Source organism: Somniosus microcephalus, chromosome 5 (genome assembly GCF_052327205.1).
Source record: "Somniosus microcephalus isolate GS21.2 chromosome 5, FLI_Smic_1.0, whole genome shotgun sequence".
Taxonomy (NCBI): Eukaryota; Metazoa; Chordata; class Chondrichthyes; order Squaliformes; family Somniosidae; genus Somniosus; species Somniosus microcephalus.
In genome coordinates, this window is record NC_140991.1 from 43,376,233 (window position 1) to 43,401,555 (window position 25,323).

At 41.6% G+C, this 25,323-nt stretch overlaps 1 protein-coding gene across 10 annotated transcripts in view; it reads right to left on the reverse strand.

Moving 5' to 3' along the window:
• Positions 1-25,323, reverse strand: part of LOC147117016 (disco-interacting protein 2 homolog C) — a 597,563-nt gene that overhangs the window by 150,825 nt on the left and 421,415 nt on the right. For all 10 annotated transcript variants that reach the window (XM_085987581.1, XM_085987586.1, XM_085987582.1 and 7 more), the window contains 3 exons: positions 15,218-15,349; positions 4,229-4,348; positions 376-573 (listed from right to left, as the gene is read on the reverse strand). In XM_085987581.1, the coding sequence (XP_085843707.1) occupies positions 376-573; positions 4,229-4,348; positions 15,218-15,349 (450 nt within the window). The remainder of the gene's footprint in view (positions 1-375; positions 574-4,228; positions 4,349-15,217; positions 15,350-25,323) is intronic.

Here is a 25,323-nt window from a genome sequence, read left to right on the forward strand (position 1 = left end):
CGCAACCTCTATCTCATTATATCAAACATAAGGGTTTCTCCTCGCTATTAAGAATTCATCAGATTTATAGGACTCGCCATACATGTAAAGTACTCTCAGTTTAGAATTACCCAACATAGAATTTACACTTTGAACAGAGTGCCAGTCACCTTGTCTAAATGGTCTGGGTTACTACAGAAATCTTTGAATAACATTCCTAGAAGGTTGAACTATTTAATGCCATTGCATTACCACAGCAATGGATCAGGCAAAACTGATGACTCGTGCCATTGAAGAGAAAGCAGACTTCAGCAAATCTGTTTTTTTGGGCTGATCACATTACTCCAGGTAATGAGATACGCAACAAAAAGACCTGGAGAAAAAGTGTCTAAGTACCGTATGTAAGGATGTAAAGCGGTTTTCCGTTCGTATCCATGGTGGTCAGGCAAGGAGCTTTTGGAGAGATGGTACCCCAGCGCTGAAGAGCTGCCTCCAGGGACGGTGGCCAGTTGGTTACTACACCGAGCTGCTCTCCCCTGATGGCCAACATCTGTGCTCCCTCTGGTCTCGGCTGGTTAGGGTCTGGCTGTTGAACTACAATAGAATTTAGAGAGTCAATCTTTCCGCCCAAGCAATTATAATTCCGGTTTGCATGCTTCGGAAACAATTATATTAGCTTCGAAACGCTATCGTCAGTAAAATATGTAATACCTACAGGGCTTCCTGATGGATCAATGGGTAAATAGATTGCCCTCTGTGGACCCAGACCATACAGATAAGGAAGCTTTCAGGATTAGCTGATGTGTGGCAATCAGGTCCAGGAACCTTGGTTGATTGTCCCCTCCACCATCCCCATATCTCATGATGGGGGGGACGGGGGCTAAGGCCAATGGTAGTGTCCCTTCTGTCACCTTGAGACTGAGCTCAGCTAACGCAGGAACATAGAAACAGAAGTAGGCCATCCAAACACTCGAACTTGTTCCACTATTCAATTAATTATGGCTGATCTTTACCTCAACTCTTATCGCCCTGCCTTTGCTCCATATCCCTTGATACCCTTACCCAACAAAAATCAGGCATTCCCAGTCTTGAAAATGTCAATTAGATAGTTCTCCAGTTTTCCACTACACTACTTCCTGATTTTAAGCTCTAATTTTAAGATTATACCTCTTCTGGATTCCGCCACCAGGGACAATAGCTTCTCTCTCTCTCTCTACCCTATCGAATCCTTTATCACCTTAACACCTCGATTTGATCACCCCATTACCTTCTAAATCCAAGGAAATAAAAGGCAAGTTTACGCAACCTGTCCTCATAATTTAATCCTTTAAGCCCTGGTATCATTCTGGTGAATCTGTACGGAGACCTGCTCCAAGGCGAATGTAGAACCATAGAAAGTTACAGCATGGAAGGAGGTCATTTCGGCCCATCGTGTCCGTGCTGGCCAGCAAAGAGCTATCCAGCTTAATCCCACTTCCCAGCTCTTGGTCCGTAGCCCTGCAGGTTACAGCATCCCAAGTGCACATCCAAGTACTTTTTAAATGTGGTTAGGGTTCCTGCCTCTACCACCCTTTCAGGCAGTGAGTTCCAGACCCCCACAACCCACTGAGTGAAGAAATTTCCCCTCAAATCCCCTCTAAATCTTCCACCAATTACTTTAAATCTGTGCCCCCTGGTTTTTGACCCCTCCACTAAGGGATACAGGTCCTTTCTATCCACTTTATCTGTGCCGCTCATAATTTTATACGCCTCAATAAGGTCTCCCCTCAGCCTCCTCTGTTCCAAGGAAAACAGACCCAGCCTATCCAGTCTTTCCTCATAGCTAAGATTCTCTACTCCCGGTAACATCCTTGTAAATCTCCTCTGTACCCTCTCTCGTGCAATCACATCTTTCCTGTAATGTGGTGACCAGAACTGCACGCAGTACTCTAGCTGAGGCCTAACTCGTGTTTTATACAGTTGAAGCATAACCCCCCTGCTCTTGTATTCTGTGCCACGGCTAATAAAGACAAGCATTCCGTATGCCTTCTTAACCACCTTATCTACCTGGCCCGCTACCTTCAGGGATCTGTGGAGATGCACTCCAAGGTCCCTTTGTTCCTCTACACTACTCAGTGTCCTACTATTTAATGTGTATTCCCTTTCCTTGTTAGCCCTCCCCAAATGCATTACCTCACACTTCTCCGGATTGAATTCCATTTGCCACTGTTCTGCCCACCTGACCAATTTATTGATACCTTCCTGCAGTCTACAGCTTCCTTCTTCAGTATCAACCACACAGCCGATTTTAGTATCATCTGTAAACTTCTTAATCATACCCCCTATATTCAAGTCTAGATCATTGATATATACCACAAAAAGCAAGGGACCTGGTACTGAGCCCTGCGGAACCCCACTGGAAACAGCCTTCCAGTCACAAAAACACCCATCAACCATTGCCCTCTGCTTCCTGTCTCCGAGCCAGTTTTGAATCCAACTTGACACTTTGCCCTGGATCCCATGGGCTTTTAACTTCGTGACCAGTCTGCCATGTGGAACCTTATCAAAAGCCTTGCTAAAGTCCATATAAACTACATCAAATGCACTACCCTCATCTACCCTCCTTGTTACCTCCTCAAAAAATTCAATCAAGTTTGTCAGACACGACCTTCCCTTAACAAATCCGTGCTGACTATCCTTGATTAATCCGTGTCTTTCTAAATGAAGATTTATCCTGTCCTTCAGAATTCTTTCCAATAATTCTCCCACCACCGAGGTTAGGCTGACTGGCCTGGAATTACTCGGTCTATCCTTTTCTCCCTTTTTAAACAAGGGTACCACATTAGCAGTCCTCCAGCACCACGCCTGAAGCCAGAGAGGATTGAAAAATGATGGTCAGGGCCTCTGCTATTTCCTCTTTTGCTTCACTTAACAACCTGGGATACATTACATCTGGGCCTGGGGATTTATCCACTTTTAAAGCTGCTAAACCCCTTAATACTTCCTCTCTCTCACTAGGTTTATTTCATCTAATACTTCACACTCCTCCCCCGATAGCAATGTCTGCTTCACCCCTCTCCTTTGTGAAAACAGACGCAAAGTATTCATTAAGAACCCTACCGATGTCTCCCGACTCCACACACAGATTACCCTCATGATCTCTAATAGGCCCTGCCCTTTCTTTAGTTATCCTCTGTCTCTTAATATATTTATAAAACATCTTTGGGTTTTCCTTGATTTTACTTGCCAAGAATCTTTCATGCTCTCTCTTTGCTTTCCTAATATCCTTTTTAATTGCACCCCTGCACTTTCTGTACTCCTCTAAAGATTCTGGAGTATTTAGCCCTCGGTATCTGTTATACACCTCCCTTTTTTTCTTTATCCTACCCTGTATGTCCCTAGACATCCAGGGGGCTCTAGATTTGATAGTCCCACCTTTTTTCTTTAAGGGCACATATTTGGTCTGAACCCTCCAGATCTCCTCCTTGAATGCCTCCCACTGCTCTGACACTGATTTACCTTCAAGTAGCTGTTTCCAATCCACTATGGCTAAATCCCCTCTGAGCTTAGCAAAATTTGCTTATCCTCAATTTAGAATGTATCTTTCCTGAGGTTCTGTGCCCAAAACGGAATGTAGTACACGGGCTAAATAAAGCTAGGAGACCAGACGGTGTGTGCCACACTGGACAGTGCATTAATCAACTGAGCAGAGTCAGACAAAAAGGGCATCAAGCCAAAGGAAGAGACGTTAAAACAGGTTACTAAAAACTTAGTGAGAGAGGTAGGTTTTAACGTGGGTTGTAAAGGAGGAGAGGGAGGTGATGAGGTGGAAAGGCAGAGGGTTTAAGGAGGGAATTCCAGAGCCAGGTTCTAGATGGCTGAATGCTCAGTTGCCAGTGGATGCATAAAAGGCCCTGGTCAGAGGAACGGAGAGTTTTGGGAGGTGGGGGGTGGATGCTTACAGGCCTAAAGAAGGTTACATAAATGAGGAGGAGTGAGGTCATGAAAGGATCGAAACACGAGGATAAGAATTTGAAGCATTGCGGGTATTGGGAGTCAAAGTAGGTCAGCAAGTACAGGGGTGAGAGGTGAATGGGACCTGGTGTGGAATAGGATTGGAAGGCGCTCCTTCCAATGTGTGTAAACCGCACTAAGATTTTCAGTTATGCATGTGAAATACAAAAACATCAATATTTTAGGCACCCATGTGTGTATATATATATATGCCCAGTTTAAAATAAAAGCCAAGTACTAATCAGGCTACGCTTACCTTCCAATAATTCTTCAAAATCATCAACAAAGAATTCTCGTAACGGTGGGCGCTTCGGCCGTTTCAGGGTGTTCACAAGCTGTTGGATCTTTGCGGAGACTCGGCTGCTTACCGGTACTCCTACATGTAAGGAATCGATAAATTAATTGGGTTACTGAAGAACGCGGTCTTCCGCTGTCAGAAAACGGGCTGAGTCGCAGAGCTGGTACAGCTGTTCCAGATACTTTTTGCCGTTCTGAGCAGAATCTAAAATTAAAATGTCTTCAATCGAGCATTGTCGTCTCACTGGAACAAAATGTTTTGTTCTGCAGTGATTCTATTGAACAGTTTTAATATTTAAACAGTCTGTGTTCACACCTAAATCTGTCCTTACTGAAGAAAACTTGATTTAGTGCCCCAAGAAAACATAGTTCACATTAAAATCACAGAGTTAATCACATCTTGGTGTCAATCAGCAACTCTGAGCAACTGGGAGCATTCTCAATGCTACCTTTATAATTCACTTTGCTTACAGTATAGCCTTTGTCAACAGAAGCTTGTATTACAAACCTAACCGTACATGTTAAACTGTTGTTAAAAGGTGCATCAACCCATACTTGGCAGTCTCCAGACATAATATGAACAGCACACACCACAGAAACGAACGGTGATAGGAAGGAGCAAAGCCTTATAATTCCTTAGAACTGGATCTATTTCACGGCACCACACCCCCCAAGCTTTGATCTCAATCTTGCTATTTTGAGTTGGTGCCGAGCAAGGGTCGGGAACTTTCTCACAGTAAGGGGGCAACGAGAGCCAATCACTCCAGGTTGCTAAATGACACCCTAAAACAACATGATTGAGACTTGAACTGTGGGCACAAAGGCAGCTGGGAATGCTACTTGTTTTTCCTCGTCGCTTTTATACCTTCACCTTGTCTTCTGAAGACATTGACCCCTTGTGAGGCATGGTTCATAGATGCCGTCCTGTCCCCCTCAAGTATTCATGCGTAAGCTTTCATGGTGCATGTTAGCAGGCTATTTAACTACATGAGGCACCATAGCCGAGCTTAATCCTGTTGTCATCGAACATTTACACAAGCACATTTCTAGCAGCAGTTACTGGATAGCAATCAGAAACAAGAACCCTGGCCGATCTCTCTCTTCCTATCCCAAGGGTACTCAATCTAGTATCACTGTCATGACTGCGATTAGATAACACCGCCAACCTGAGAATTAAAGCTGGAATTTTGCTGGTCTGCATGGCTGAACTATTCACTGTATAAACTTATTGAGCAATCAGGGGAGACACAAATCCCACTCTGTAACCAACCGCCAGGAGATGAGTGATTGTAATTCATGTTTTACTCCCTTCTTCCCTCTGAAAACCCATCCTACACCTCCAATAACTGCCCAACATCAGACTGGCAATACATAGGGAATTGTAAGTATAACATAGGAACATAAGAATTAGGAGCAGGAGTAGGCCACACAGCTCCTCGAGCCTGCTCCGCCATTCAAGATGATCATGGCTGATCTTTGCCCTCAACTCCATTTTCCAGCCCGATCTCCATATCCTTTGATTCCCCTAGAGTCCAAAAATGCATCTATCTCAGTATACAACCCTGTGAACAATCATTTTTTAGTGTAGACATAAGGCTACAGGTTCAAGACCCAGTCCAGGGTTTGAGCATATAATCTAGGCTGATAATGCAGAGTATTAAGGGACAGCTAAAAATGTCAGAGGTGTTGTCCTTCAGATGTGATGCTAAACTAAGGACACATCTACCCAATTCAGGTCAACATTCAAAATTCAATGGCACTATTTGGAACAACAGGAAGTTCTCCCGACATCCAGGCCAACATTTCTGCTTCAAAACAACACTACCTGAAAAAAAAAAATAGATTAGCTGCCACTTCATCTCATTGCACTTTCCGGAAACTTGCTGTGCACAGAATCATTGCCACCTTTGTCTATAAAACAACAGTCATCATTATACTTCAGTGGTTCATTGCACGTGAAATGCTTTGAGTTGTTTGAGAGATATGACAAGGGGCTATATAAATGCAATTACAGGAAACTTTGTGCTATCCGGCACCGAGCTGTTGCCGTTCCCTCAAAACTGCTGGACACTCCAGCGCTAATGTTGAAACATACGGAGATTTTGAGCTCCGTATCTGGCAACAAACCCTGTTGCTTAGCAGCAGCTTCTAAACAGTCCAAGCGTCTCTGTAGCTTAGCAACAGCTTCAGCGAGACCTTGCAGAGCTTGACGGTTAAGAAAAAAGCAACGAAAAGAAAAAAAACCTAACGAAACAGCTCCTGATTTTTGCCGGCGGCTCGAGCATTCCGGACAGTTAGCCTCCGGATAACACAAAGTTTCCTGTATGTCTTTCTCCCAAAGTTCATCTTTAACACATTTCTAGCTCTGTATCATCGTAAAAAGACTTGCATTTATATAGCGCCTTTCATGACCACCAGATGTCTCAAAGCGCTTTACAGCCAATGAAGTACTTTTGGTGTGTAGTCACTGGTGTAATGTAGGAAACACGGCAGCCAATTTGGGCACAGCAAGCTCCCACAAACAGCAACATGATAATGACCAGATAATCTGTTTTTGTTACGTTGATTGAGGAATAAATATTGGCCAGAACACCGGGGATAACTCCCCTGCTCTTCTTCAAAATAGTGCCGCAGGATCTTTTACGTCCACCCGAGAGAGCAGACAGGGCCTCGGGTTTACGACTCATCTGAAAGACAGCATCTCCCACAGTGCAGCACTCCCTCAGCACTGGAGTGTCAGCCTAGCTTTATGTGCTCAAGTCCCTGGAGTGGGGCTTGAACCCACAACCTTCTGACTCAGAGGCGAGTGTGCTATCCACTGAGCCACAGCTGACACTTCTAGAAGTTTACAGCACAAAAGGTGGCCACTTGGTCCATCTGTGCTGACTCTTTACTAAAGCAATTCAAATCTAACCCCATGTCCTACTCTTTCCCCATAGCCATATCTTCATTTGCTTCAAATATTTATTTACATTACCCTTAAAGGAGCCAATAGTTTCTGCCTCAACTACTCGCTGTGACACAATATTCCATGCTCTAACAACCCTGCATAATAAATTTCTCCAACTCTCTCTCCTTGCCCTCTTTAAATTGATAGGTCTGAAATCTGCATTTGTAATGACGGTGAAACTGTCAGCGCTCGCCGTCATTATTCTGTAAAACTGACAGCAACTTCTGGCATCCACGCATGCGCAGTTAAAGACAGAAATTCAGAAGTTGCTATCAGTGATTCCCCTCTCCTCCAATAGATGCGCTGTTGAAGTCCTCGCAGATGGAAATCTTACAAATCACTTGAATTGACGTGAACTCGCTATAAAAGCCCCATAAAAAGTTACGCCTTGTTGAGGTGTAACTAGGTTATTAATGGTGTACTAAGTCATAATTACTGCTGAACAGCCTCTCTGGCCCTGAGAAACTAATTTTATATTTGTGGAATGTCAAATTTCTCCATTATGATAAAAATTCCCATAGATTTTTAAAATAATAAAATAAATTTGAAGTTTATTTATGATATTTCAGCTTCTACCTTAATCCCATGTGTATGCCCCAATCTTAGTTTCGCTCTCTGTAAAATGATTAAAAAGTGAAGAATAATCAGTGCTTTTTACTTCCTGGTTTGCTCTCTTGTGAAAATTCTTCAATATGATTGGCTGCTTAAAATGCTTGATGGCATCACTGTTGCTGGAGATCCCAATAAATTTTGCCAGAATGAAATTAACATTGGGAAAAGTGAAATCCACGTCACAGATATCGCTAGAGCTTTGTGGGCAGCTTTCTTCAAGATCAGTGGCGAGCACCGTCACATCGCCGCTGACTGGAAAATCTGGACCATGATCCTTTTTCACTGACTTCCCAACCAAAGGAAACAATCTTTCTCTACTTACCAACAACAACAACTTGCATTTATATCGCACCTTTAACACAGTAAACGTCCCAAGGCACATATATACCATATCAAAACCATTCATAATTTTAAAATCTAATAAATCTCCTCTCAAGTCTTTCCTACTCTGGTGGAAATTGGCCCATTTTCTCAAGTCTCTCCTCATAACTATAGTTTCTTATCCCTGGTATCATGCTTTCTATAATGGAGCACACACTGTACAAATTCATAATATCCTCTTCGCTCTTGCACTCTATGCTGCTGTGTGACCCAAGATACTTTTGTTTTATCATAAAAATTGTTTGCCTCAGGACAACAACTTCCATGCTTTAGGAAGGGCGTGAAGGCTTTGGAGAGGGTACACTAGAATGATTCCAGGGACGAGGGATTACAGATACGTGGATAGACTGGAGAAGCTGGGGTTGCTCTTCTTAGTGCAGAGGAGGCTAAGAGGAGATTTGATAGAGGTGTTTAAAATTATGAAGGGTTCAGATCGAGTAAATAAAGAGAAACTGTTTCCAATGGCTGAAGGTTTGAGGTGACTGGCAACAAAACCAGAGGCGGCATGAGGGAAAACCTTTTTATGCAACAAATGGTTAGGACCTGATAGGGTGGGGATACAGATTCAATAGCAGCCTTCAAAAGGGAATTGGATAAATATTTGAAGGAGCAAAAATTGCAGGGATATGGGGGAAGAGCCGGGGAGTGGGACTAACTGGATTGCTCTTCGAAAGAACCGGCGCAGACTCGATGGGCCAAATGGCCTCCTTCTGTGCTGCACTATTCTAGGATTCATGCTGCTATGGTTGGATGCAGGAAAGCTTGTTGTTGATTACCAGTCTAACTTACATTGCTGGATGCTGATGTAAAAATCAGAGGCTCAACTGCTGCACAGAGTGTAAGCATTTGGTTTTCTAGAACAAAAGGGCCTAAATCCTCAGATTTCTAAACCCATATTTTTATGGGCCTACGGCGTCATGCTTCCCTGTAGGCCTGGCCACTGATACTGAGGACTTCCGCAACTCTCCTGTAAAATCACCTAGAATAACTGCAGTTATTAATGTTGGTATATCAACATCAAGGAGCAACCGGATCTACAATTCCCACTCGGACCTCACCGTCCTTGGCCTCTTGTATTGTTCCACGGAAGCTCAACGTAAACTCGAGGAACAGCACCTCATCTTCCGATTAGGCACTCTGCAGCCTTCCGGACTCAATATCGAGTTCAACAATTTCAGATCATAACCTCGGCCCCTATTTCATTTTTTCTTGTAATTTTTCCACTCCTTTCCCCCCCCCCCCCCCCCCCTTTCCTTTTGTTTCGCTCTCACACCTGGCAGCTATCCCTTGCCCTGCCAGTACACTTTACACCCAATCTCAGCCTATTACCATCTCGTCTAGCTTCTAACACCTTTTATTGTCTCTTTTTTACTTCTTTTGTTTCTTTTATTCTTTTGTCCGATCGCAGCCCTGCCTCCGATCTATCTTTTCTTTCCAGTTTTGAAGAAGGGTTCGACCCGAAACGTCAACTCAAATTTCTGTCCACGGATGTTGCCTGACTCAGAGGGTGGTAGGTTTCACAGAATCACAGAAACCCCACAGTGCAGATAGAGGCCATTTCGGCCCATCGAGCCTGCACCGACACATATCCCACCCGATCCCCGTAACCCCTAGACCAACACATATCCCTCCCTATCCCCTGACCTGCTGAGTTTTTCCAGCATTTTCTGTTGTTATTTACAATTCCCACATGTTGAGTTTCCAATTTCAGGCAAGGTGCTTTGCAGGATGCCAGTTGCTTCTCTACTAGGAGAAAGGAGGGTTCACTTGTGCTGTGGTTGATCGTCTCCTGTGCATGGATAATCACCGTGCCCATTTAAAAAAAATGTCTACGGACAGGAGGATCTCTCAAGGGCAGAAATGAAGCAGCACTAAGCAATTAACTTGTATTTAAATAGCTTCGTACTTATCACTAAGATCCGTTGGGTGCTGAACAACATATCAGCATCGTTCTGAGTTTCAAACTATTTATTTTCGATTAAAGTTGGTACCTGTTAAAGCTGGAAAGTGCAACTGTAAAGTGGGTCAGCACCTCCTTTTGAAAAAGGGTTCGACCCGAAACGTCAACTCAAATTTCTGTCCACGGATGTTGCCTGACCTGCTGAGTTTTTCCAGCATTTTCTGTTGTTATTTCCTCCTTTTCACTATCTGCTTTCTGTTATACTGAAGTAAGAGAGATCTGCTCTTTCCTGTAATTTTTCCCCCCCACGTGAAGGCATTTTTGAAACTGCTCAATGTGGAAAAGAGAGCAATGGAACAAAACATTATTTTCTCTGCACTTTCGAAAAAAGAATCATTGTTGTTTCAGCATAACATAAAATATTGCCAAGAAGGTGCCGGCTGTATTGGTAATACACTGAAATTAAACACAGCTGGCAACTGTGACAAATATCAGGCATTAGTACCAAATGGTTTTTTAAACTCTAATGTAAAACCTCGGGGATCTGAATGATTCATGTAGAAGTGGACAATGTCGATACAAATGGTAACTCAGTTTGTACTGCTGATGATTTACTTGCGATCTCATTGCCCTCTTGTGCATACCAATTAGTTTATTATGCAAAACATGCATACTCCTGGGGGCAAGATAAAAGAAGTATTCTCACTGACTTCTTTGTTTTGGGGAAACAAAGAGAACACCATTTCCTGGAGCGTTTATTCATACTAACGGCCAGCACACGATGCAACTTCTATCCCACAATGAAGTCAATGAGCATTGTTTTGCTATCTTAGTATGAATTTCAGGTTATGCTAATCTGGAACAACAGCAATGTTGTGACTTTACAATCGTAAAAGACAGTTTTACTGCTATTGTGCAAAAGAAACCCTTTCTAGACCAATACAAAATGTAGCTAGTAAAATGAGCTAGGCATAAAGAGTCCATTTAATAAAGAATGTGCTGGTTGAGCTGACTGTTCCTCAAAATTTGTACTTCTCCTCCAAAGGACGTTCTGTACCCTACTCACTGTTTAAATCATTGTGCATGATGGCTTTTACAACTGTTTAATCTCTCACATCTCAAATGGCCGAAGCTGAAACATAGCGACTCATCATCTTTGCAGGGTCATTTTGATTACTGAAAAAAAAAAATGAAACACTGCAGATGCTGGAAACATCTGAAAGGTTAACAGTCTTCCTCTATTTACAGAAGCTGCCTGTCTTGCAGAATGGGACACAGGAACAGGAGTAGGCCCATTCAGCCCCCCCGAGCCTGTTCTGCCAGTCAATTAGATCATGTATTTTAACTCCATTTACCCGCCTTGGTTCCACATCCATGTGGAAATGTTTCCAGCATTTCCTGTTTCTGTTCCATTTTGAGCAGTAGTCCTGCATTTCCATTTTTGACTAATTTTTCTAGTCAATGTGGCAACAACCATTTTCATCTTCCACAGCTCTCCCCCACAAAAACAGCATTCCAAAACATACTAGAAAAATGTGTACCAGTATTTACTTAAAAGTACTGGTGGAATATTATGCTTTGGTTCATTAAGTACCCATTCCTGGTAGACTGTAATATGGTCACATTAGTTTGGACATTGCCAAAGTAACTCAATGGTAATACAGCAAAGTGTTCTCGCACACTTTTTGGTACTTCTGGAATAAAACTCCAGAGCCCTAGGAATGTACAGTGGAATTGTTTGCTGCAGATCGCTGTTCCACAGAACACGTTTCTGTCCCTTATTGATTGCCATGTAATTTAGAGAAGCAGTGAGAGCTCTAATAGTTCCTCAAGAGATCAAATTGAAGTCTGCTAACATTAAAGAAAATTGCCTTCCTCCATCACACACACACACACACACACACACACACACACACACACACACACACAAACTGAATCAATTACTTGTCAGACCCAACATTTTAGACATTTCAACCACACAAGTCTCTAAGATAGAACTTTTAATTGATAATCGGCAGGTTTTTTTAAAATCCTGATTTGGGCTTTAAAATCTGGAACGTTTTTTTGACAATTTTCTCTTACAGCTGCCGCCCATTTAAAACTTGCTTCTGCTGGGAAAACAGGGCAATCCCGACTACCGATTTCTGCCCATGTTTTTCTTCAATGTCACTATAACTGCTTAACAAGACACAGTTAGTAATGGGAGTTGGGATTCTGACCATGATCCCTGCCTCCTCCCTCCAAAATGAAATGCTTAGTTTTTGAATGGAGTTCAATCAAAAGAGCAGAATAATAACAGAAGACACACACGAGATTGTGCCCAGCATGTTTGAGTGACTGGGCAGCCCTGGGACTTGAACTCATTTTCTACTGATTTGGTATCAAATGCTGAAAATCTCAGAAACGGGACATCCACACAGCTGATCATTTAGATTTATTCAAATGCGAAATAAATCCAGCAAAATTTCTGTTTTTCTTGTTTATTTTTTCTGCCTGAAAACACTTCCATCACCATCAATCTTTAACTGTCATGCAAAATATGGCAAAACACTTCAGATCACTTCACGGATGCTAACAATTGCCCTGTCTGTCATTTCACGGAAGGAAACCAAGTGTTAAAGCAGCAATCTTGGTCAAAGTGGCTAGTTCTCATCACACAGGAATGAATGTGCTGTTATTGCCCAGAGCATCAAACATCAGTCAATTGAAAGTTAGTAGTTGGGAATAGATCAGTTTATGCTAGAATAAAAGAGCTGTCACTACAGGGTGGAATTTCCTGTGCACTTGTGCCCAGAAACACGTGTAATTGGGACGTAAAGCAAATACCCGCATAAAAGAGCCAGGAAACTCAAACGCACATGTGTCACGTATGTTTGAATTTCCTTGATCATTTACAACCGTCTTATCGATCCCTCCGCCTGAACACATCTCAACTCATTATAATGGCTCTGCCCCCAGGCTAAGAGCCATACACGTGAATTTCCTGCAATTACGCTTGTTCAAAATGGGTGTAAAATTACACCCAGAATTTTAGGCACAGCAGGAAACCACATTATTTTTCGGGTTGTTTCATTAAGCATTTTTTATTTTTATTTATCCTCCGAGACCTGCATTGTACTTTGTTTCTTTGAGTGCATTTTACTGGCATTACTATCACATTAAAAATTGAAAAGCTTCCCTGATGGTATGTTCTTAAACAGGCTGCACTAAATGTGCATGAATGATGGTTAGATGGCTTGAAACTTTAATTTTCATACTTAAAGAAGGAATGTATGGCGTGAGTTTGGCGCTTTCCTCGAATCCCGATTGTTTATGCGGATTGTTACATTCCGGTGTATGCTAATGAGATTGGCAGGAAACTTAAGCATCATTTGACATCAGCAAAATGGCACATCAATGGACATCATTTCAGGCTCAAATTCCTGATTATGCCCCCAGAGGAAATTCCATCCCTAAATAACCATGTGGAAATAAATTCTAACCACAAAGATATATTAGCAAAATGAAACACATTGATCTATATATCTTTTTTAAACCTCATGACCTCCACCACCTAGAAGGACAAGAACAGCAAGTGCACGGGAACACCATCAGCTCCAAGTTCCCCTTCAAATCACACACCATCCTGATTTGGGTATATATCGCCATTCCTTCATCATTGCCGAGTCAAAATCTTGGAACTCCCAACCTAACGGCTCTGAGGGAACACCTTCACCAATAGGACTTCAGCAGAAGGCGGCGGCAGGCCACCACCATCTTCTCGGGGCAACTAGAGATGGGCAATTAATGCCGGTGTTGCCAGTGACACCAACATCCCCAGAATTAATATATAAAAGTTATAGTCTCTCCATTCCCTTTCATTTTCCCTCATCATGCACCATGACACCCAAGATGGCTGCTCATGAGACTTCATCAATGTGATTCTGAAATCGGTCACAAAGAGGTGTGAAGAGCAGACTATTCCTCCTTCATAGTGGTAGACCTGAGATCAGTAATTCGGCATTACATGGATTGCGGGGGTAAACGCCCATCTCTGAACATCATTTTTAATGGACCTAGATTTATTACAAGTCAGCAAGCAACACTCCTAGTATTCAATTTTTTTTGGCATTACATCATGAGTGTTTTTCAGGACTCTACATTTCACTTACGTCATGTAAAATTCTGCTGATGGATGACCACTAAGTAGGAGATTCTATTTATGAAGCTACCCATAACATCATCAGTCACATATAAATTTATCATAAACCTTAATGGGAGTTTGAAGTTATAGCAGTTATTTCTGCTAGTTCAAGCATTTAACCCCAACTTGCAAATTTTACTTGAATTTCAGAATCAATTTTCAGAACATTAAAAATAACAACAGAAAATGCTGGAAAAACTCAGCAGGCCAGGCAACATCCGTGGAGAGAAATTAGAGTCAATGTTTCGGGTCTAACCCTTTTTCAAAACTGGAAAGGAAATGAAATAGATTGAAAGGCAGGGCTGGGAGAGAACAAAAGAAGTGAAGTGAAGAGACATTAAGAGGTATTCAAAACGAGACGAGATGGTGATAGGACTAGTGGAGACAAAAGACGGCTCAGATTAGGTGTGAAATGTCTGGCAGAATGAGAGACAGCTGCCATGTGGGAGAGAGAAAAAAAAAGGGGGGGGGGGGGGAGGGAAAAACCAAAACAAAGGGGTGGATAAAAAATATAAGTAAAAATGTAATAGGGGCCGAGGTTATGATCTGAAATTGTTGAACTCAATATTGAGTCCAGAAGGCTGTAAAGTGCCTAATCGGAAGATGAGGTGCTGTTCCTCGAATTTACGTTGAGCTTCCGTGGAACAATGCAAGAGGCCAAGGACGGTGAAGAATACCTCTTAATGTCTCTTCACTTCTTTTGTTCTATCGCAGCCCTGCCTTTCGATCTATTTCATTTCCTCTCCAGTTTTGAAAAAGGGTTAAACCCAAAACGTCGACTCTAATTTCTCTCTCCACGGATGTTGCCTGGCCTGCTGAGTTTTTCCAGCATTTTCTGTTGCTATTGAGAACATTAATGCTTGTTAAACACTGAGTAATGGATAGTGTAGGGAATGAAACAAGTCGTCAGTACAAAACTTACCATCACCAGTTTCCATTAGTTCAGCATTGCCATACTTTGGGACCGCTCTTGGTGTTGACCCTTGTGGGCGTTCACCTTGTATTGCATGCTCTGTTGTATAAGTGGTGACATCTGGAGGTGCAGAATGGTTTTCTAATAGAAAAAAGGTCATATATTAAGTATCAAAGAAAAAAACATTTTATATTTTAAAATCACTGCCTTAAATGCAATTTTGAATTTTTATGATTCCTCAAAAAAAAACATTTGAATAACTACATCATCTACAGGAATTTGAAGTCAAAAATTAAAATTATGTATAGAAACACCATTTGCTCAGCAGCAAAGTCAATATACTGTAGTATCAAATAATCAATCGCTTCAGATTTATTTTGCTCTCTTCTTGCTTTTATCTTAGTCATCCAAAATAAGTCCGTCAATTTTGATGACCATCAATTTATTGACAAGTAACCATGACAACTAGGAATATTAAATTAGCTTATTCTTGGAATACAGTTAAGCACACACAACACAAAAAGCTCCTTCCCCATTTCCCCCTCGATTATTTTTCTAAGTACAGCGCGAAGTTGTGCTAGAAATTCTTATATATACACCAAGCTAATAAACTTTAAAAGCTGACCAAGAGTTTCACAAAAGCTGACCTCTATAAAGACACAGCAAGATTGGCCCAGATCATTGAGATGCAAAAGTAAGTAATTATTAGGCTTTGCAACTTATGCTGTAGATAAACACAACATTCCCTCACTTGTTTTGGATGATAAAACAAAAGTGCAGAAAATTTTAGATTTTTAATCGTGAGGGGTTTAGACAGAGTGGATAGAGAGAAACTGTTCCCATTGGCGGAAGGGTCAGAACCAGAGCACACAGATTTAAAGTGATTGGCAAAAGAACCAAAGGCGACCTGAAGAAACACTTTTTTATGCAGCGAGTGATTATGATCTGGAATGCACTGCCTGAAAGGGTGGTGGAGGCAGATTCAATCATATCTTTCAAAAGAGAATTGGACAAGTACCTGAAGGGAAAAAATTTGCAGGGCTATGGGGAAAGGGCGGGGGAGTGGGACTAGCTGAAGTGCTCTTGCAGAGAGCCGGCATGGGCTCGACAGGCTGAATGGCCTCCTTCTGTGTTGTAACCATTCTATGATTCTATTCTAATTTAAAAAGGATGAATACTGGTTAATTTTAAACACTGTTATGTTACACAATTGAGACTTATAAACTAACAAAAATAGAAAGTGACATTTGCATTTTCAAAATAGCAACTAGACTATCAGTTACTCAAAGGTTACCTCAATATTCACTCTTCCACTTTGAATCCCTCTGCATCAGCCATTTAGAAAGACATTGTGCCCCTCACAGACTCGGTTCACAAAGACACTGTACCCCATTAAAATTCTTCAACTTTTCAGAGACACGTTCTCATCTTCTAGTTCATAATAGCACTCTTCTCCCCCTCCACCCCAGTTCATGCTGGCATCCTTTCCACCCCCTCTAAACTCTCCAGTTCATTCTGACAATTATCTTCCTCCCCCAGTTAGATAGAGCTGGCACTCTTCCCTCCCCACTCTCTCAATTAATGTTGCCACTTTCCTTCCTCACCTCCCCATAGCATCTCATAGAAAAATAGGAGCAGGAGTAGGCCATTTGGCCCTTCGAGTCTGCTCCGCCATTCAATATAATCATGGCTGATCCTCTATCTCAATACCATATTCCCGCTCTATCCCCATACCCCTTGATGCCTTTTACGTCTAGAAATCTATCTACAGGAAACTCTTTTTTATCCGGCACCGACGGGACTGGCGTGGTGCCAGTTTATCAAAAAGTCCGGATTACAGAGAGGTATAGTAAAAGGTACGAGAGCCCTGTACACAGCAACAGATCCAGGTGTCCCTGTTGCTTAGCAACAGGTGCAGGAACGCCGGCCACAAGATCCAAGCGTCCCTGTTGCTTAGCAACAGGTGCAGGAACGCCGGCCACAAGATCCAAGCGTCCCTGTTGCTTAGCAACAGGTGCAGGAACCCCGGTTACACAGCCACAGATCCAGGAACGGCCACCAATATGAAGTAAAACTTACCTGAACTTACTCCTGAATTTTGCCGGTTAACAGAGATTTCCGGTTATTTAGGTGCCGGTAAGTCGAGAGTTTACTGTATCTCCTTCTTAAATATATTCAGTGACTTGGCCTCCACAGCCTTCTGTGCTAGAGAATTCCACAGGTTCACCACCCTCAGTGAAGAAATTTCTCCTCATCTCAGTCCTAAATGTCCTACCCCGTATCCTGAGACTGTGACCCCTCGTTCTAGACCCCCAGCCAGGGAAACATCCTCCCTGCATCCAGTCTGTCTAGCCCTGTCAGAATTTTATATGTTTCAATGAGATCCCCTCTTATTCTTCTAAACTCTAGGGAATACAGGCCTAGTCGACCCAATCTCTCCTCATCTCTCCCAGCTTCTATTACCTTCCCACTCCCCATTCCTTTTCATCTTAATTTCCTTCTCCTCTCCCCTTAGCACCACTCTTAACCGAGGTCTGCTGCTAATAGAAGGGATAATATAGGCAGGTACGACTGTTCGCACGAGAACTATCAAGTGCAATTTGCTTAACTGCAGTTAGTATATTTGCAATCAAGATTGCCAATGGGTTCTAGTATTCTCAATTATATCAGTCAGTCATTTGGTGCAATATATTTTAAGTTTACAGTGTAAAATGAGTTTGTGAAGAGAAAACATCTGCTTTAAAATGTACTGAGGTATCATCATTCTATCAAGTAGGATGGGTGGTAAACAATTACTTTGTTACCCTATGTTACTGTGACACTAGCTAGTGGAATTTACCTTTGTCAAAACAATTCCCCACACATTACCAATTTCAGCTATCACGTCATAGAGTGATCCAATCAAAGATGTGTCACATTCAAGAGGGGGGCATCTTTTTTTTTTTACTTTAAAAAGGGGGTGGTACCGTTTTCAGCTGTTAGAGAGCAGCAATTGGGAGTATGTATCCTGTTTTGGCATTAGGGGAGAAATATTAGTAATATTTTCCGACACCCCAAGCTGTTACAAACAGCTATCCTTACCCAATGTACCACGATCTTTCCAACGTCATCCAGAACCTCACGTTCTGGACTCTTACCCACACTAAGGGCTGCACCCCCATTACCCTGTCATTGCCAAGCTCTACTGGCTCTCCAATACTCTCAAAAATCAACAAAGATTCTCATCCTCTCTTTCAAATTCTTGAATGGCTTCACCATTCCCTACCTCTGCGATCTATCTACATGTCCCTGCGTGCACTCTTCCTTCCTTTGGTCTCAGCCGCCGTCTCATCATCAACAGCTGCTCCTTCAGTCACTATGCCACCACCTCTGGAACACCATCTCTCTGTACTTCCAACTTGTGACCTCTCTCCTCACTTTCAAATGCCTCCTAACCTCTTTCTCCCTCCTGATCAGTGCCCACTTGTTCTTCACTGCCCTGTAAAATGCTCCAAGACATCTCGCTGTACAGTACAAATGCTACTGAAATATGCTATTTTGAAACGTTTGCGCAGTGATTGGTGAATATAAAACATGCAATATTTAAACTCAATACTTCAACTTTGCATATGATAAGCTCTTCAAAAATAAAATTAATTAAAAGCAGTCAACTTTTATTTTAGCTGTTCAATACACATCTTTCATGTCAGGAATGTTGGCCTACAATTTTCATTTAAACTTCTAGCTTAATTTGCATACAACAGAAATTAGCACACTCAACTTTTGCCTTAATCTCTTGAATAATTCTGGAGTATGATTTTGACCTCTGGAGTACATCACTTCAAACTCTTCTCCAATCTGGGCACCAACAACAACTTGTATTTATATAGCGGCTTTAACATGGTAAAATGTCCCATGGTGCTTCACAGGAGTGTTATCAACCAAAATTTGACACCAAACTACAAAAGGAGATATTAGGACAGAGGTAGGTTTTAAGGAGCATCGTAAAGGAGGAGGAGAGAGAGACAGAGAGGCTTAGGGAGGGAACTCCAGAACTCATTTACCCTAACTTATTATATTCTATCAGTCAACAAGCTTTTACATAGGATATACTGCACAGAAACAGGCCAATTGGCCCAACCAGTCCAAGCCAGCGTTTATGCTCCACTCGAGCCTCCTCCAGTCTTTCCTCATCTAACTCTATCAGCATAACCCTCTGTTCCCTTCCCCTCATATGCTTATCTAGCCTCCCCTTAAATGCATCTATACTATTTGCCTCAACTACTCCCTGTGGTAGCGAGTTCCACATTCTCACCACTCTCTAGGTAAAGAAATTTCTTCTGAATTCCCGATTTGATTTCTTGATGGCTATCTTATACTGATAGCCTCTAGTTATGCTCTTACCCACAAGTGGAAACACTCTCGCTGTGTCTACTCCATCAGAACCTTTCACCATTTTAAAGACCTCTATTAAATCACCCCTCAGCCTTCTCTTTTCAAGAGAAGAGAAAAGAGACCCAGCCTGTTCATCCTCTCCTGATATGTATACCCTCGTGTTTCTGGTATCATCCTTGTAAATATTCTCTGCACCCTCTCCAGTGCCTCTATATCCTTTTTATAATATGGTGACCAGAATTGTTTGCAGTACTCCAAGTGTGGTCGAACCAAGGTTCGAAACAAGTTTAGCATAACTTCACTACTTTTCAATTCTATCCCTCTAGAAATAAACCCTAGTACTTGGTTTGCTTTTTTTTTTATGGCCTTGTTAACCTGTGTCGCTACTTTTAGCAATTTGTGTGTTTGTACTCAGAGATCCCTTTGTTCCTCTACCCCACCTAGACTCGCACCCTCCAAGTAATAAGTGACCTCCCTATTCTTCCTACCAAAATGTAATACCTCACATTTATTTGTGTTGAAATTAATTTGCCAATTATATGCCCATTCTGCAAGTTTATTAATGTCCTCCTGTAATTTGTTGCAGTCCTCCTCAGTATTGACTACCACCCCCCCGCCCCCAAAATTTGGTGTCATCTGCAAATTTAGAAATATGTTTTTGATTCCAAAGTCTAAATCATTAATATAAATTGTGAACAACAGTGGTCCCAGCACTGATCCTTGTGGAACACCACTACCACCACCTTCTGCCACTGTGAATAGCTACCCTTTACCCCTACTCTCTGCTTTCTGTCTTGAAGCCAGCCAGCTATCCATTCTGCTACTTGTCCCGACTCCGCATTCTCTGACCTTATTCATTAGTCTATTATGTGGTACCTTATCGAAGGCCTTTTGAAAATCTAGATAAATTACATCTACTGCATTACCCTTGTCTACTGTCTGTGTTACCTCTTCGAAAAATTCAATGAGGTTAGTTAAGCAAGACACTCCCTTTTGAAATCCATGCTGACTATTCATTATTATATTTTTGGCTTCCAGATGTTCTTCTATTTTCTCCTTTAGTAGGGATTCCATTATTTTTCCTACCACCGATGTTAAGCTAACTGGTCTATAGTTTCCTGGACAGATTCTATCTCCCTTCTTAAACATAGGTGTTATGTTAGCTATCTGCCAGTCCTCTGGCACAACACCTTTTTTTTAACAAATTATTAAATATGTCTAGTAATGCCTCTGCTATCTCTTCCCTAGATTATTTTAAAATGTTCAGATGTAATCCGTCCGGACCAGGGTTTTTTTCCTCTTTGAGTTTGATTAGTTGATTTAATATATCTCCTCTTTTTATTTTAAATGCATTTATTTCATTACTAATCTCATGATCCAATGCCACACCCACCTGTTCTAAGCTTGCTACCCATACTGCTACATTTCCTCATTCCATCAGCCTGAATTCTTCCAACAAGCTGTTTGAGAGACATCTTCTAAAATGCCTTCTAAAAAGTCATATACATTACATCTATTGCATTCCCTTTATCCAATTTTCAAAAAGATTGTTGAGCAGGTCAAACATGACTTGCCTTTATCAAATCTGTCTTTGATTAATCTATACATTCTTAAATGCTCACTAATTTCAACTTGAATTTAAGAGTTTGCACACAAATGACATTAGATTAACTGGGCTGCAGGGATCCAGGTTATCATTCTCCCCCTACTTGAATAAGGGTATGGCCTAAGCTACTCGCTAGTCCAACAGCATAATTTACATATTTGGGGATCTAAAAATTGTGGCCAGATTCTCTGCTATCCCCTCCCCAATGTCTTTCAACAGTCCAAGGTGCCTGCCATCAGGGCCTAGTGACATATTCACCTTGTGTTCTGCTCAATTCTTCCTAGCCAATTTCTTTATATACAATTATTATCTCGAAGAATTGTTCCACATCCTCCATTCTCACTTCCACCTTCATTTGTATTTATTTAATATCTCCAGATAAATGTAAACATTATTGTAAAATGTGTCTTTTTATTTTGTACATTAGCTGCTGAGGAAAAAAGTGATCAATTTTTTTTCAGGAAGCAATGAGTGATTTCTGTGATATGCAAGTTATAAAATTAACACTGAAACTCCTATGCGATCACCACCTGTTACAAGTGTGAACATTTGAATATGGAAATCAGTATAGGAAATGTTTACACAACAAAATGTTTATGTAACATTTTTCAGTGCGACCCACTTACAAATGTTGTAGTAATACTGCATGAACTAAAAGAGGTTCTGCTCTGACTTTTAAAAATGTGCATAAAAAGGAGATGGATACAGCAATTGTATCAATTAAATATATGATTAAAACCAAGGTTGTTTTATTCAAATTTTGTAATCGCAATATTAATCGTAATTTTTTTTTTTTTAAGTCACTCGACAGACTTATTTTATTTGAAAACTAACAAACCTTTCTGTCACTTGAATTAGCAAACCAGAGTATCTATTCTTTCAGTAAAATGCTATGTTCAAAAAAAAAAGCTAAACTATTGCCATCTGTTCATTTTCCTCAATAAGGAGATCCAGATTTTTTTCGATGGTGCCAATAACCTAAACAGATAGATCATCTTCAGTGTTTTTTTTTTTATATACAGTAAATGGTCACAAGAATCCATGCTTTTTTCACTCCATTTCACTCTGTGGGATTATTTAGGTGTGTAATATATTAAAAGCAATTGATCAAGATGGCGGTGGAGTATTGAATGTTTTTCTGGTCTCACACAGCAAACTATAATATTGCGGTTGCAAGCATTGCTTGAAATCACAAGTCTAGGTCAAATGGCTGGCTATCTGTCAAGCCCACAAACAACGCCGTGGACACTATTAATCTTACTCTTTGGTTAATAGAGTGCTGTATCAAAGGATAACCTCTACAAACTCAACTCAGCCAGAATCCTAAATCTGATACCAACAGGTCTGCATGTTCATGCTTTAGAGGCTGTCAAGGATTTTTATTTTGCTGTTGGTGATTATCTCCGTTCACTGATCAAAGTTCTCAAAAAAACATATAGCTCTGTCCAACAGAGATACGTGAAAATATTATGTTTTTTTTCCCACAAACAAGAATTCAAATTGTGTTTCCTTTCACAGAATATTCAAACTATTATTTACTAATGCTTGCAAGATGTAACCATCGCCCCCCCAACCCCACCACCAAGGTATGTATTATTTTTACACACAATCTTTCAATTATCCATAAAATTACAGATTGTCTGAATCACTATAATTTCTTCTCATACTCTGGAGAATATGGTCAGAAGCAGAATTGTGCCAAACAACTTGTATTTATATAGCACCTTTAATGTAGTAAAACATCCCAAGGCGCTTCACAGGAGTGTTATTGAACAAATCAAACAATGTTGCTAGATGCAAAATCACAAGATAATTACAGGTGAGGAAAGCCATTTGGTGTATTTTCATTTACCCATCCATAAATACCCTACAGAGCCCCCAGTACAGCATCTAATTGTTTCTTAAATGGTTCCAGCGTTTTGGCTACACTACTCTATCAGGAGGTCCATTTCAGATTTACCTTTTCCATTCCCTTGAGTACCTTATATAACTCTCGAAGATCACCGGTTAGCTGGCTCCTTGCCTGCTTGAAAAGCCCACATTTCTGCAATCTTTCTTCATAACTCAAACGCTATACAATAGGGAGCAGCCTTGGGACTCCTTTCTGAACTGCTTCCTGTGTCTGAATGTCTCTCTTGTTCATTGTTGACCAGAAATGGACACAGTATCAAAGCATGGTCTGACCACAGAGCACTCTATAGTTTGACCATAACATTCCTGACTTTTATTCTACAGTTTCAATTGGCTTTGTTAACTGCTGCACTGCATTGGTTGGACATGTTTTCAATTTGTTCCTCATCTATTTCAAAACCATTCATGGAGCAGGTTTGTACCCATTTTCCATTCCCACCTGCAGCACTCATCTGTAAATTTCAGCTAGTTTCTGAATCCAAGTCATTGCTGTAAATTAGAAATAGCAGTGGACCCAACACCAAATCTAATGGGACCCCCTCAGTACAAAACTCCTCTAATAAGTACCTCTTGTATCCTACCCGACAGCCAATTTATTATTCACAAGATTTACCCTTAATCCCCACAGCTTTGATCTTAACTGATAGCTTTGTGTGTGGAACTTTGTCAAATGCCTTCTGGAAATCTAGGCAAAGAGTTAATTATAAGCCATTTGGGTCATCACTTCCGCAAAGAAGTCAAGGAAATTGGTCAGGTAGGATCTTCCCCTTCTGAATCCATGTTGACTGAGGTTTACTAGGTTACTATTATATAAATAATCCTTCAGTATTCTCCTGATAAATTGATTCCATTGCTTTACGCGGAGCTTAAGTAACTTAAATGGGTCAGTAGTTGTCTTTGCCTTGGTGTCATATTTGACCCTGAAATGAGCTTCCGACCACATATCCTCGCCATCACTAAGACCGCCTATTTCCAACTCTGTAACATCGCCCGTCTCCACCCTTGTCTCAGTTCATCTGCTGCTGAAACCCTCATCTATGCCTTTGTTACCTCTAGACTTGACTATTCCAATGCACTCCTGGCTGGTCTCCCACATTCTACCCTACGTAAACTTGAGGTGATCCAAAACTCGGCTGCCCGTGTCCTAACTCGCACCAAGTCCCGTTCACCCACTACCCCTGTATTCGCTGACCTACATTGGCTCCCGGTTAAGCAACGCCTCGATTTCAAAATTCTCATCCTTGTTTTCAAATCCCTCCATGGCCTCGCTCCTCCCCATCTCTGCAATCTCCGCCAGCCCTACAACCCCCCAAGATAGCTGCGCTCCTCTAATTCTGCCCTCTTGAACATCCCTGATTATAATCGCTCAACCATTGGTGGCCGTGCCTTCAGCTGCCAAGGCCCTAAGCTCTGGAATTCCCTCTTAAACCTCTCCGCCTCTCCTTCCTCCTTTAAGACGTTCATTAAAACCTACCTCTTTTCATCCGCCATAATTTCTTATGTGGCTTGGTGTCAATTTTTTGTCTTAAAATGCTCCTGTGCAGCGCCTTGGGACGTTTTACTACCTTAAAGGTGCTATATAAATACTAGTTGTTGTCTGTTTTGTCACCCATTTTGAAATTGGGTAACATATTAGCCCATTTCCAATCTGCTTGAAGCTCCCTAATCGCCAGTAACTTGCTCAATAATTCTCGATGCCTCGCAAATCTTCTTTTCAGTCTCTCTCAACACTCTAGGATAAATATGATCTACCCCAACAACAACAACTTGCATTTATATAGCACCTTTAACATAATAAAATGTCCCAAGGAGCTTCACAGGACCATTATTAGACAAAAATTGACACAGAGCCACATAAGGAGATATTGGGACAGAGCTTGGTCAAAGAGGTAGGTTTAATTAAGCGTCTAAAGCAGGAGAGAGAGAGGTAGAGACGCAGAGCGGCCTAGGATGGGAATTCCAGAGCTTAGGGCCAGCAAAAAGCACGGCTGCCAATGGCGGGGCGAAGAAATCAGGGATGCACAAGAGGCCAGAATTCGAAGAACTCAAAGTTCTTGGAGGGTTGCAGGGCTAGAGGAGGTTGCAGAGATAGGAACGGGCGACGCCATGGAGGGTGTTGAACACAAGGATGAGAAAATCCTGACATGGAGTGTTGTTAGGCTTATACTGAAGCGATCCTGAACCAGCCAGTGAGATGTACAAGAGCAGCCTGTTCACTGGTTTT